The sequence below is a fragment of the Nicotiana tomentosiformis genome, chromosome 2 (assembly GCF_000390325.3).
Source record: "Nicotiana tomentosiformis chromosome 2, ASM39032v3, whole genome shotgun sequence".
Lineage (NCBI taxonomy): Eukaryota > Viridiplantae > Streptophyta > Magnoliopsida > Solanales > Solanaceae > Nicotiana > Nicotiana tomentosiformis.
Window position 1 is genome coordinate 54,222,894 of NC_090813.1, and position 13,053 is coordinate 54,235,946.

At 35.6% G+C, this 13,053-nt stretch overlaps 2 protein-coding genes and 1 long non-coding RNA gene across 4 annotated transcripts; 2 read left to right on the forward strand and 1 right to left on the reverse strand.

Moving 5' to 3' along the window:
• Window positions 1–257: 257 nt before the first annotated feature.
• On the reverse strand, window positions 258–5,227 carry LOC104089803 (pentatricopeptide repeat-containing protein At2g35130). The gene is made up of 9 exons (XM_018768621.3): window positions 5,209–5,227; window positions 5,076–5,129; window positions 4,021–4,205; window positions 3,711–3,943; window positions 2,748–2,997; window positions 2,086–2,231; window positions 1,679–1,884; window positions 1,184–1,308; window positions 258–986 (listed from the first exon to the last, which is right to left on the reverse strand). Coding segments are annotated over exons 2-9 (1,731 nt in total). The 5' UTR covers window positions 5,078–5,129; window positions 5,209–5,227; the 3' UTR covers window positions 258–402.
• A 2,652-nt stretch (window positions 5,228–7,879) lies between these two features.
• Window positions 7,880–12,607, forward strand: LOC104089792 (uncharacterized). Of its 2 annotated transcripts, XM_009594778.4 has the most exons (5): window positions 7,880–7,901; window positions 8,684–8,840; window positions 11,703–11,922; window positions 12,060–12,213; window positions 12,315–12,607. In XM_009594778.4, the coding sequence occupies exons 1-4, from the start codon at window positions 7,895–7,897 to the stop codon at window positions 12,192–12,194; spliced, it is 519 nt and encodes a 172-aa protein (XP_009593073.2). In that variant the 5' UTR covers window positions 7,880–7,894; the 3' UTR covers window positions 12,195–12,213; window positions 12,315–12,607. The 2 variants fall into 2 exon arrangements, with proteins under 2 accessions (XP_009593073.2, XP_009593067.2); XM_009594772.4 differs by having other exon boundaries at window positions 12,060–12,607.
• Window positions 8,847–11,679, forward strand: LOC117275109 (uncharacterized). Its single transcript, XR_011413888.1, has 2 exons — window positions 8,847–11,198; window positions 11,285–11,679. It is a non-coding gene; the product is annotated as an uncharacterized lncRNA (long non-coding RNA).
• Window positions 12,608–13,053: the final 446 nt, after the last annotated feature.

Below are 13,053 nucleotides of genomic sequence, written 5' to 3' on the forward strand. Positions count from 1 at the left end.
GTTTAATGATAGTTTGGTTCATAAAAAATATTTCGTAAAATAACTTAATGAATCCAAAGCGGGTTGAACATACAGAATGCAATCCTATTTGATCTTTGGCGCTACTGATCGGGTTGTAGTAAACAAAGTGATATTTGGCGATCTTCAAATCTTAAATTCGCCTCATTTTGTCATGTGTTTGGTTAGAGGTGGATCCAAGAATTTAAGTACAATTGTAAGAAAAATAAGCACTAATAGGGTAATTAACCACCAAAGAGTATAACGAAGTTAGCAACTAAGCATTTAGAAAAAGAAGGTAAAAATTAACACTATTTACATCTAATTTCGACATCCATGTGGAGCCAAGACAAAATCACCGGCATCCTCACTTTGTAGAAGACATATTGATGGTAATAAACCATTTCAAATCAACTGTACTGTCTTCACATTCTTGTGCATTGATCTAATTACAGTTGTAACTTGTTCAATCTGATCTTCACTCGAACAAGACGAGAGGAGCACTTTGGCTGTTCCACCATCTGGATAGCAACCTTCATCAATCATTTCCTCGAAAATTTCTAAGCATCTTTGGTACTGTTTCTTTTTAGAGTATGCTCCGAGCCTGGAAGTCCAAGTAACCACATCTGGCTTCAAGTTCTTAGCAGGAAGTGATTGGAAAATCTCTTCCATTTTTTCGATAAATCCTGATCGTCCATATGCATTGATCAAAATATTGTAGGTGCTGATATCGGCTACATAAGGTCCAGCTTCGATGACAATTAAGAGTTCTTCCATTTTTGGGAACTGACCAAGACGACCATACAAGTTGAGCATGTTGTTAAGAAGAAAAGTATCTAGTTTCACCCCTTCTCTCTGCATCTGCTTTACAATTTCTTCACATTTTGACACGTTACTGTTTCTTGAGTAGGCTGATATGAGTAACATGTATGATTTCATTGTAGGAGCTATTCCCAGCCGCTTCATCTCATCAAATACGGTTTGTGCATCTAATAGTATATATTTTTCAGAAGAATGAAAAGATAGCGTCAGTCAGAAACAAGGCAACTTTCATAAGATGCATATAGATCCAACAAAACTATGGCCGCTAAACTTGTTATCTATTTTAACGCTCTGCTGATGATCTTACACTATTTTCTTTACTAAATGCGAGAGAAGCGCCTCTTTAACATAGAGTAAAAAATACCTTCATGGAGACCAGCTCTTCCATAGGCATCCACCATAATATTATATGAAGCTCTGTCCGGTTCACAGCCCATATGCTGCATTAGAGAAAAGATCTCCGCAGCACCTTGAGGATAGCCTGCACGACTGTTAGACGAAAACATCAACTCAGTTCCTATGGATAAGCAAATATTTAAGAGAAGAACTAGTGGAAGGTGAACCATAACTCTGCATACAGAAGAATGTACATGTTTGAAAAAAGTAATTAGAGCACCTTGCTAGAAATTAGAGGACAATCCTTATTTTTTGCGTGTTGATGTTTCAATTATTCAACACTAAGACCGAGAACTCCTAGGGAGTCTTGACGGAGTACTATCATAAAGCGTGTCATTGCAAACCCGGCTTTTCTGTTATGGTCTAAAGCTCGTACAGGAAATGGAAGATGGGCTTGATGTGATTATCTTAACATTATTTCAGCAAAAAAGGCGTCCAATAGTGAAATATTAGCGGTGTTCACCTGTAAGCTTCCATCAAGGCATTATAGGTGTAAACGTCAGGCTCAAACCCAGCTTCTTGTAGCTCTTCGAAGACCTCTTCTGCTTTTTCGCATAGACCACCCCTTGCAAATGCATTCACAAGAGCTGTGTAGGTACAGATATTAGGTTTACATTTCTGAGTTTTCATCTCATTGAACACCTTTAGAGCCATGTAGGATTTATTCTCCTGCATAGTATGAAGAAGTCATTCAATCAATTGAGACACAAGGACAGAAAGATAGAGCAACATCAGCAGAGAATTATTTAATTAGCAAATGAACTAGAGCCCCAGAACTGGTATATAAATGAACATTTTCAGCTTGATTTCCACCAGGAATGTTTTTTGAAGTACCCGAAGGAAAAAGGGTCAAATGTTTTAGTGTTTTACCTTCCCATATAAGTTGATCAGCATTGTATAAGTATCTGTAGATGGTTGGCAGCTTTCTCGCTTCATCCTATCGAAGATCGCCAATGCTTTTTGTGAGTTCCGTCCCTTCATTAACCCATCAATATAAGCATTATATACAAGAGCACCTGCAGATGGCTGAAAGATCATATTATGCTGAGTCTTAAAATTACTTGGACTGCATGTAAGGCCGATCAAAATAACCATTTTTTTTAGTAATCTGTTTCCCTTTATGAGGGCGGTTTTGTGAAGCTTTCTTTCTTGACCTAAGAGATGCTAGAGGAACTTACAAGTTGAGCAAAAGAGAATAACTACAGTGACCATCAAGTGAATGGGAATATAATGTTCATATCTTTTAGCTTTCTTGTGCAATTTGTAAGATGTATACAACTTAGACATGTTAACTGATATTCTTCCAGAGCAATACGCTTGTTGTTTTTGTACAGTACATAGTTTGCACCCAATTGTGCTGCTTTTGAGGAACTCATAAAAGTCCGATAAAAAAAGAAAACAAGGAGGATGAGGTGTCGTCATTTGAAGAAAGAGGAAGTAGCTAAAAGTTTTCACTAGCATGGTATTGTGATTATGATGCCATTTGATTCTGTAGTACGTACAATACCAAATAGAAAAACAAGCAAACATACTTGGAGGTAGCCCATTCTTCCGCATCTCAGAGAAGGCAGCTTCAGCCTTCTCTAGCATCCCACATTTGGAATAAGATTTCAGCAGAAGTGCATAAGTATCTTCAGTCGGGACACATCGAGCTTCAAGAAGTGCCAGATACGTAGATTCTGCCTTCTTAACAAGTGAACTCTGCCCATAAGCTTCTATAAGCAAATTATAGCAAATCACATCAGCCTGAAAGGAACTCCTACACAGTATCCACTCACACACCTGCAAAGTTATTTCTGGTGTTAGTAAATTTTTAATCATTTAAATGAGGCTCCATCTTGTAGGCTTGAGTAGAAATGAGGAAGCTATTTAGAACCAGGTTAGCTTAGATTGTATTGTATCTTGCCAAGTGTGAAGTAACTTCCTAGAAAAGAATGACCTGCCTACAGATATACATGTTTTTCTGCTTAATTGTTCAAACATGAGCTGTATAGAAATTCTATGGAAGATATTTATACAAGATACATAATAGAAAAAAGGAATATAGACAATATGAATACATGATTCTAGTGTCTTTCAGCGTCAGATTGAAAAATGATTATAAACAATGTGATTCTACTGTCTTTCAGCGTTCGATTGCCTTGCACATTTTAGTAGGGAAGTTACGCCTAAAGTGTAATGGAAAATTCAAAGGAACAGAGCAAATGCCAAGGATGAGAAATGTTGCTTAATGATTCCATTACTCTTCAATTAATCAGCATATGTCGAAAATAATTCACATCATGGATTTAAATATTTGGCTCTCAAGTGAAACTTTGAGTTGTCCATAAGAAGTTGATAGTTCAAACAGGAAAAGCACTATCAGACACATCACATATCAACAGTTTTGCTCAAAAGCCAAACACCCCTTCTGAGAAAAGATACGTGGAAACATGGACAATTGAACAATGCCAGAATATGAATAAATGGAGCAACAGACACAAGATGATCTTTACCAGTATGATCAGATCCCATTGTTTGTTGATTCGAAGTTGAACTGCTACATTAATTATATCATCCCAAGTGTCATTGGTTGGACGTAGAGTATCCAAGGAAGACCAAATCCTCTCTGGATCACTTTCCTTCTTTACAAAAGTTAGAATTTGCTGAGCAATTGGGCTTAGAACTGGGAATATACCATCAACAAAACCAGATCCATATTTCCAACCTCTACCCCTTAAAGAACCACCTGCACGATAGTCATGAATTTGGCATCGGGAGGAAGAAACACAGATATGAAACTACTGCCATTATACATCAACGTACATCTTTTCCTTGAAACTTTTTTGTGATCAAAGTGTCTAAATCTGCCGCGTCTATCAATGAAACTGCTATCTTGCTTCCACTTCTCAGTGGAGACATTATTGGAGTCCTTTGCTTTCCATCTGAATCCACCTTTACTGATTCTTGGTTCAAAAAGGATATGATTCAATGGGCATTTAGAGACCAACCTACAATAGCTCAGAAGAAGAAAAACTACTTAGTAGTCCTACGCTCCTGATATATCACTACAAAGACACAATCAAATTAACATTTCCTAAAAATATGTAGTTAAAAAAATCTAAACAAAACTAAACAAACATTTTTTCAGGTGTCCTTTTGACAAGCAAAAAAGACTGCTAATAGAATAGGATTGAAGAATTAATCCGGTCAAATTGGCCATTGAGAGGTATTACTGAAGATGAAGAAGGAAAGAAAATCGCTGCAAGTGCCCATGTTGATGGAGGTAGTAGGTACCCAGTGTAATAGTCGAGCTATCAGCCACGCTGGCCTGGACTCCGCCGTCATAATATTTTTTTTTTTTGCTGCAAGATGGAAATTATTGTAGTCGGGCAGAGTGACAGAGAAGAGTTTCTGCCTTTTTCAACACTAAAATTGCATTATAAGGGTTCATTTCACAAACACCTACAGTACATGAAGTGAAAATAGAAGAGGCAAACGATTACAACCATTATTTCTCTAACTTGACTACTCAAGCTAATTTATTTTTTTTCAAATGTAAATTTACTTTAAAATAATATCAATCAAGATAAGAGAGCTGAAACACTTGAGATGTAATCCCAGGCTGTCTTACCTTATCTTTTTTTATCCTATTTTCTAGTTGAAATCATATTTTACAGAAACCATGAAATTATTACCAAATGCGGACACATGCACTCATCCAGAATATCTTACATTTTTCTACTGCAGAGCTGAAGAAACTATCTAAGAATGAAAGACAAACAATACAAAGTACAAATCAAATTTCAAGAAAAGATAATTTGCGTAGGTAAGTGCAAGATTGAATGCCACAAGAGATTAGCAGGGAGAAGAGAAGTTACATGAATGCATATGAAGATAAAACCAGGGCCTCAGCTCTATGTCCTTCACTTCTTCTGTAAAACCAACATATATATGTTACAAGCAATTAAGCACTCTGTTTGGTTTTTGGTATACTAGAAGATAATCGGGTACCTCGTAAGTCGTAAATATCTATAGTACTACGCATGCAGACAAACATATCTTGGCCAACCATCATCTTAACCCCATCCCCACCCCACCCCTACGGTGCCCCAAACGCCACCCCTAAAGAATACACATAGGTAAAATAAATTTAATGTACTCCTATCTCACCAAGTCTAGTAAAAGTGTACTCGGCGGAATAGTGGAAATATGCATAAATTGGCCGGAATACCACCGTCATAGAAAAGGGTAAAAAGCATTTATTATAACACAAAACCTTAAAATATTAGCGACAAGTCTAAAGTCTTTTTAGTAGCACAAGTTGTGATTAAACGGTTCATAAAGTCGACCATAACTTATATTTTGAAACCATAAAGATACTTCAACAACTTATATTTTTAAAGCCGATTTTATATATATTAAACTACTTAAAAATTTAAAACTACGTATTGTTACATCAAGAGAGTAGGTCACGTCTAAATTAGAAATTAGGAATTGACAAGAGTCCTGGTTGAGCCAAACTGGGCCAAGATTCCTAACTTGGCCCAAAAAAAGGCAAGTTACACGTAGCGGGCGTTTGGACCTAAGAATTGTAAAATTTTAAAATAGGGAAAAAATTTTTTTAAATGAAAATGGTATTTGAAATTTAGAGTTTTTTTGGACATGAATATAATTTTGGGTTATTTTAAAGTTTTGTAAGTGAAAATTTTGACAAATAACTTTTTGGAGTTTTTCAAATTTTCGAAAATTTCTAAAATGCATCTTCAAGCGAAAATTGAAAATTTTATGAACAAACGCTAATTTCGGAAAAAAGTAAAAAAAAATAGAAAAAAAAGAAAAATTTCTTATGTCCAAACGGGCTCATAGTGTTTTAAAAAGTATGGGCCAGAGACGAGGCATTTTACCTAATAACGGCGAAGCGAACGTCCTGAGACGCTAAGCCCTATTAGTATTTAATTTTTTATATTATATAAATTAATAAAGTTATTATATAAATAAGAAAAATACATTAAGAATATAAAAAAATTCAATAAAATTATAAAACTAAAGGGAAGAAATATATATCTATTAAACATGTTAACATGTGCATGAACCATACAACATTTTTTTTTAACTTGAAAAAATGAAAGACGATGCATTACACCTATATCATCAATACAATATCTAAACTAGAGCGACATCAAAAGAGATTCTAAATTAAAAAAACTAACTTAAATTAATAAATTAAAGAATGCAAAATAATAATAATAATAATAAATGAAGCATAAACAAGGAAAAGCGTAGAAGCATAGTAAGAACTAAAGGGCAAAACTCTTTGCTTTGTTATTTGCACCTTGCAGGCAAAGGTCTAAAAATATTCATTTCGCAGTAATAAATGGCAAAGAGTAAAGATTATGAAATTGAAGTAAACAATTAGAAAAAACCTTTGGCTTTTGAAATTTTTAGTTTGAAATTTATCGTGAGTTAATTTTTGGATGTTTAAGTTTTAAAAAAAAGATTTATTAAGCAATTAGTGCTCAAGTTTGAAAAAGTTCTTAGAGTTTACGCCCCAAATAAACGTCAAGAACGTTGGGACTTACACCTAAGTGAATGCCCGGAATGTCAGGGCTTACGCCCCACGATACTTACTTACACCCCGACAGTATGCCTTTGTGTATTTCTGGTATGCCCTGCTACAGGGCTCGCCTAGAAAACACCTTTTAAAATACTGGTTACACATTTGGCCGGTCAACTATAAATAATAATATTTGCTAGCCAAACATACAAAATAGATAGGCCGAATATATCGCCAGACCCTTAAAGTTGTCCACCATTTTCACTTAAATACTCAATCTTAAGTCTGTTTCATTTGAACACTTTAACCAGGCCTTTTGCTATGTCATTTAGATACAAAATTCGTAGACAGCAAAATACAAAAGGTGCGTGTAATTCACACACCAAAGTGACGAATAAAATGAGGACACATGGATTTAACTTTTAAAAATTAATAAATAAATAAATACACAAACCAGAACCCCACCCCACCCCATCGTCATCTTCCCCAACGACCCGTCATCGCCGGAAAATTAATTTTCGGCTATTTCTTTTCCAGATTTGTCTTCTTCTCTAGAAATTTGGTCTTTTCTTCTTCTTCTTCTTCTTCATTTTTCCTTTCTGGGCTAAAACTACGGAGAGTTTTGACTGTTAATATAAATTCCAGAACCAAATTGACTAGAGAATACTTTTCTGGTGACGGAAATGAGCGATTTATTTGTGCAAACCAGCTGTTGTCATAGCAGAAGCAGAAAATGAGTAACCACCTGTCGGCAAATTATGTTGTAATGGAGATGGCATGGCTGAGAGAGGCAACCACCTGTCGACATCAAAACTTCTAACGAAACTTTGTAGCTTTCAAATTTGGACTAATACCGTATGCCACCCGACATTGCCTCGCCAGAATAATTAGTACCGACAAACTACGACCCATTTGGATTCTCTACAAAACTTTCAGATCTGAAGGTGTTTTTGATGGGATCTTAAAAACGAGAAACAAAAATAAAAAATTTATGGTGGTAGCCAAATTTAAAGGTGGCGGTGGTGGTAGTGTGCTTAGATTTGGAGGAGGAGATGATAGTAATAGTGTGAAAGATCTAAAATTTAAAAGAAATATTTACAGAAAAAGTTTTCCGGCAAAAGCTATTATTTTCCGACAAGAAGTATGAAAGGTTTGTCTTTCAGACCATTTTTACGTGCTTCAAAAATGTGAGAAACACTCACCTTGCCATGTCAGCATTTTGTATCTAAATGACACAGTAAAAGCCTGATTAAAGTGTTCAAATGGAACACACTTAAGATTGAGTGTTTAAGTGAAAAGGGTGGACAACTTTAAGGAGCTAGCGATGTATTTGGACAAATAGATATATGAATATATACTCATATTATTTGTATATCATGCACTAATATACAAAGAGTATTTTGTCGGCTATTATTTTTTAGAGTAGTTATACAGTGTAGTTTTCCCAAAAGGGTAACAAGAAAGTCTTGGGGCAAGTGCCAAAATAGCCATTCTCAGGAATGCTATTTAGTGATTAGCCAGTACTTATTTTATTCTTAAATTTAAAATTAAAAATCTTAACTTCAGGATATTTTTGTCTTGAAAAACTAATTCAGGACGCACTAGCTAAATCCTAAATAGCAACCCTTTAGAGTGGTTATCTGGTATCATTTCTACAATTTTTTTTGTTTCTAACCCATTAATGTGTGCAACCCAATCCACAGAAGTTCTAAATAGGGGCAAATGCACAGATAGCCGTTCTTAGGGATTCTATTTAGACATTAGCCATTACTTATTTTATTCTGAAATTTTAAACTAAAAATTTTAATTTAGAACAAAAATTGAGCTGAAAAACTGTAATTTAGGACGCACTGATTAATTTCTAAATAGTAGCCCCTTAAAGTGGCTACATGGTGTCATTTCTACAATTTTTCTAACCCATTAAATTTGCAGCCCAATCCACAGAAGTAAGTTTTTTTTCTTTCAAAAAAATGAAAGAAAAAGAGCACAGCATAGGGCAAAGGCAAGTGTCTCAACTCGGAAAACCTCAGCTCAGCCCATTGCTGGAAAACTCCCAGAGGAGCAGACTTCAGAGAGAGCGTTCCGCAGAGTAAGTTCTCAAATTTGATCTTCAACAAATTCTTGGTCGTATCACCGCCCTTCCTTTTTTAGTACGAGAGCTTAAAAAAACTCTTTTCTCTCCTCTTTCTTTTAAGTCCATTTCCAAAGTTCAATTTGCATCTACTGATAGTGGTCTGTGTGTATGTCCATAAGTCCATTTGTGCATCTTGTAATAGAACTTCGGTTTATGGTTTTGGGTATCTCCAAAATGGCTTATTTTGACAACTTTTGGATTGTAATTAGAATGGAAACATGTAATTCGTTAGTGGGCTCTGTGCTGAATTTGATTTTCAGCTGCTTTCTGGATTTTATGTAAACGATGAATTATTTTACAAGAATAGAAAAAAAATCATTCTCTTTTGGTTCATTTTGGGTAGAAAAAAGGTCCAACCCCATCCATTAGAGTCTTCAACGCACCTATACAAGATATGTGGAAGTAGGGAAAGTAAGATAAGGGTTAATAAAGAACCTAAGGTCCTAAGGTAAGGAGATCAATGAGTTTATCATCTTCAAATTTTGATTTTGGTTACATTTAGAAGTTGTTATTGATGTTTTTGAGTTGATGCTATTGTTTGGGTATGTACTCGCGTGGGCCAGTAATAATTATGGCGTAAGCTTGCTTTGTGATTTAGTTAGACAAGGTCTAACTGGACCAGAAAAAATAAAAAGTGAGTGAGCTGGAGGAAAGGGACTCCTAGATTGAGTGGGAATATTGGTTTAAAGTGATGCGGATTGATATGAGCACTTAGCAGAGCTTGACATTGTTCTACTTATAGCAAACTGTTTCTTCAGGATTATTGTTAGATCTTCATTGAGCGATATTAGGTTTTTTTCTATGCGGTAATAGAGGAAAGCACATCTTTATAGCTGTTTGCATTATTTGGAGATGCATTAAACTTGTGTCAGGTGATAAGTGACTAGCCAACCATTTTTATATTGAGAGAAATTTATGCACACTTTCGAGAGAACTTCTTTTTTCCATTCTTTATTTGGGTGAGTCGGTGTCCTCGCCTTTGGGGGGGGGGGAGTAGGAGTAGCTGAAGCTGAAGCTCACTCAATTGCCCTTGAAAGAATGCCGACATATATGCTCATGTAGAGGTAGATGGTGTGCATTAATTTCTCAATATTGACTATTCTCTTTGCTGGCAGGGAAGCAATTTATTTAATTTGACTAGAGCAGATAGTCAGCATTTTTGAACTGTCATAGAAATGTCGTACTAACTACTCTTCTCAAAATAATATAAAAGACCGGAGTAAAAGTTTTGGGAAATGTGAGAAATCATCATCTGATGTGTCATGAAGAAAAGCTGAGATGGGTATTTATAGCAGTGGATGAGAGGAAACTAAAAGGTGAAGTCAGTGTCTATAGTTGAGAAATGATGTTTACAATGACTTGCTCTTGAACATTTTTTTCTGATAACCATGGTGTCCGAGGCTCCGAGCCAGCTTATAAAAAAAATGTTCAAGAACAAGTTGTTGAACATTTTGTCATGTTCAAAACTGAGACAGATGAGAAAACTATTTATTACTAAGTCTATATTGTTTTGAAAAAACTCAAACAATCGCTGTGTAAATCTCAAATAAATAGGAGCAGAATTAAGTTTGTTATTGCCCTTCCATGAAGCATTTAAATCTGAGAAATGGGGGTATATAAAACATTGGCTTTTTTCAGAGTCGAAGTTCTAAAACCACCTTCACATATCTTAAAGGCAGAATAAATGATAGAAGATTTAAAGTAATGCATCAGCACTTCTGAATAAAGAACCAATGCATAGGATAAGAAAATATTATTCTCATAGAGATTCGACAAATCACAATGGTTTACGCTTGATTATCCTGTCATTGGTTCATAGCTCCGAAAGGCTCAGTTTTGGTGCATTATTTTATGCTTTCACATCTTTTATCTTGCCTCTGAATTTTGAAGTATGTGGTGATTATTGTAAAATGTGGGTTTCAAAGTCAAATATTCTAGTTCAAGGGTCTCAGGGGTGCTCGTTAGAATCCAGTTTTATGTCTTTACTTGGGACTTGCTGCATTGTTTTTTTTACAGATTCATCCTTTGTACTTCTATCCAAAACACACAAAAACATTGAGTTGTCTTGTTTCCACAGTTTTCTTCTTTATTTGTTGTACATTGTTCAGGAAAGAGTAGTTTTGACTCTTTGAGTTGTCCAGTTCCCTGTTTCCTTTTCGCATGCGTGTTAAATCGTGTGAATCACCTCATATAAAAGATCAGCTATTAAAGACTGGATACTTTATTTACTTGAATATATCTGCAATATGTTCCCTCGCAGATGGACTTGATTTTTTTTCCTGGGTCAAGTATGTGCAGTAATTTTGGGTAGTGGTGAGACTCGAATCTAGCAGTTCTGCTTGCTCTGATGACATGTTGAATTGTGTGAATTGCCCAATCTAAAAATTTTAAGTTTTTAGGGAGAGGAGACGTTTGATTACTATCTGTTTCCAATGGGTGGCCTCTTAGGGCTGCTATATGGAAGTTCTTCTCAGAGGGCAGAATTTCACCTAAGTACTACGCAATTCACATACTTCAATTTCCAAGCTATGAGTTTACTTTTGTTGATTGTGATGCAGTTTTCTCCAATTCGGAGAATTTTATTTCTCTGAGTGCCGCAATTTTTTTATAATATGCTGATTGTAAATTATATTACCGTTTTTTTTTTCCTTTTCAGAATCATGCAAATCTGATACATTTCCAATTTCCAGCTAACCTGCCTCTTCCTAATAAGATGCTCGTCACTTTTTTCTTTTTGGGACTCATCCCTGCAAATCTTACTCTTCTTAATTGAAGTGCTTCTTTTGAACGAAAAGTTTCTTGTCTGCTCTGCTACAGGAAAGCAGAAGCGGTAAAGCAGGAAGAGATGAGTGCTTACAATGCTTTTAAAGCTTGTGCTCCAATCTCATGGAGCCCTAATCTATACATAACCCTTGTAAGGGGTATTCCAGGCACTAGGAGGCTCCATAGGCGTACCCTTGAAGCATTGCGTCTGCGGAAATGCAACCGGACTGTAATGCGGTGGAACACGCCTACTGTTAGGGGAATGCTTCAGCAGGTTTTGATAGTTTTTTGCTATCAATATGGACTAGTTTAATGAGTTCTCTTGCCTTCAAATGTCTAGTCTGGTATATACAACTTTTGTAGTTACCATATGAAGATTAATATATTTTGTATCTCTCCTTTTGATCTTAGGTGAAAAGGTTGGTTGTCATTGAGACAGAAGAGATGCACAAGGCACGTAAGGAGAAACTAGCTGATCACAAAGCTCTACGTCCTCCCTTGGTTGTAAACCATCACGCAGCCCCTGCAGCTGATTCAGTTCAGTAACTGTTGAAGCTCTTTCCTGGTCAGTTTTATAATTTTGTCCTGCTAGTCGACTGAGTTGATATAGTGCACCTAGTAATATTTTGGAAAATTTGAAAGCTGTAATAGGAGCTTTTGCTTCAGCATATGCTATGAAATAGCATTGCACCTTTGTATACAGGAGGTGATACAGTACGTGTGTGGTGGTTATTACTGTTTTGGCTATATCAAAATGCATGATGCCTCTGGAGTCTGAGCAATCTAAGGAATTGGTTAGGTTGTTACTGTCAAATGCCGAACTTGAAGAAAGATGATATAAGTTCGTATAAACTGAAAACTGGCTCTAGCCCGTTGATATGGGATCATTTAGCTTGCCTTATGTCTTGTTAGTTATAACAAAGTTAATCTATGATAAGTGGCTTGCTTTGTGTTTATCATTTACAAAGAATGCTAGCTTGATTTCTCTGCTTTCTTCCGCCATTTCCTTCCTTTTATCTTCTTCTTCCTCGTCTTCTCTTTTTACTTTGCTGCTATTTTGAAATGGCTCTTGACGTGATTTCTTTGTCTTGGTTACAAAATTTGAGAGCTAATTTTTGAAGTCTAAACATTCTATTTATCATTTACAAAGCCTCGATTGATAATTCCTTCACAGTGATTTGGTTTTGTATCTTTTAGCTCTTCTCTTTCCTTTCTTCCTTTTGAGGTGGCATACATTTTAACGTCTGCTGCTTTAAAAGAATAGTATTAAATTTTAAAAGCTTTACTGGTGCTTCTATTTAAAAAACTCAACCAATATCGCAATAATCTCTTTGATTAAAAAGAAAGACGACGTAATTGTTATTTTGGCTTAAATATCTCTAGTCTGAAATTATGGTTGACCATT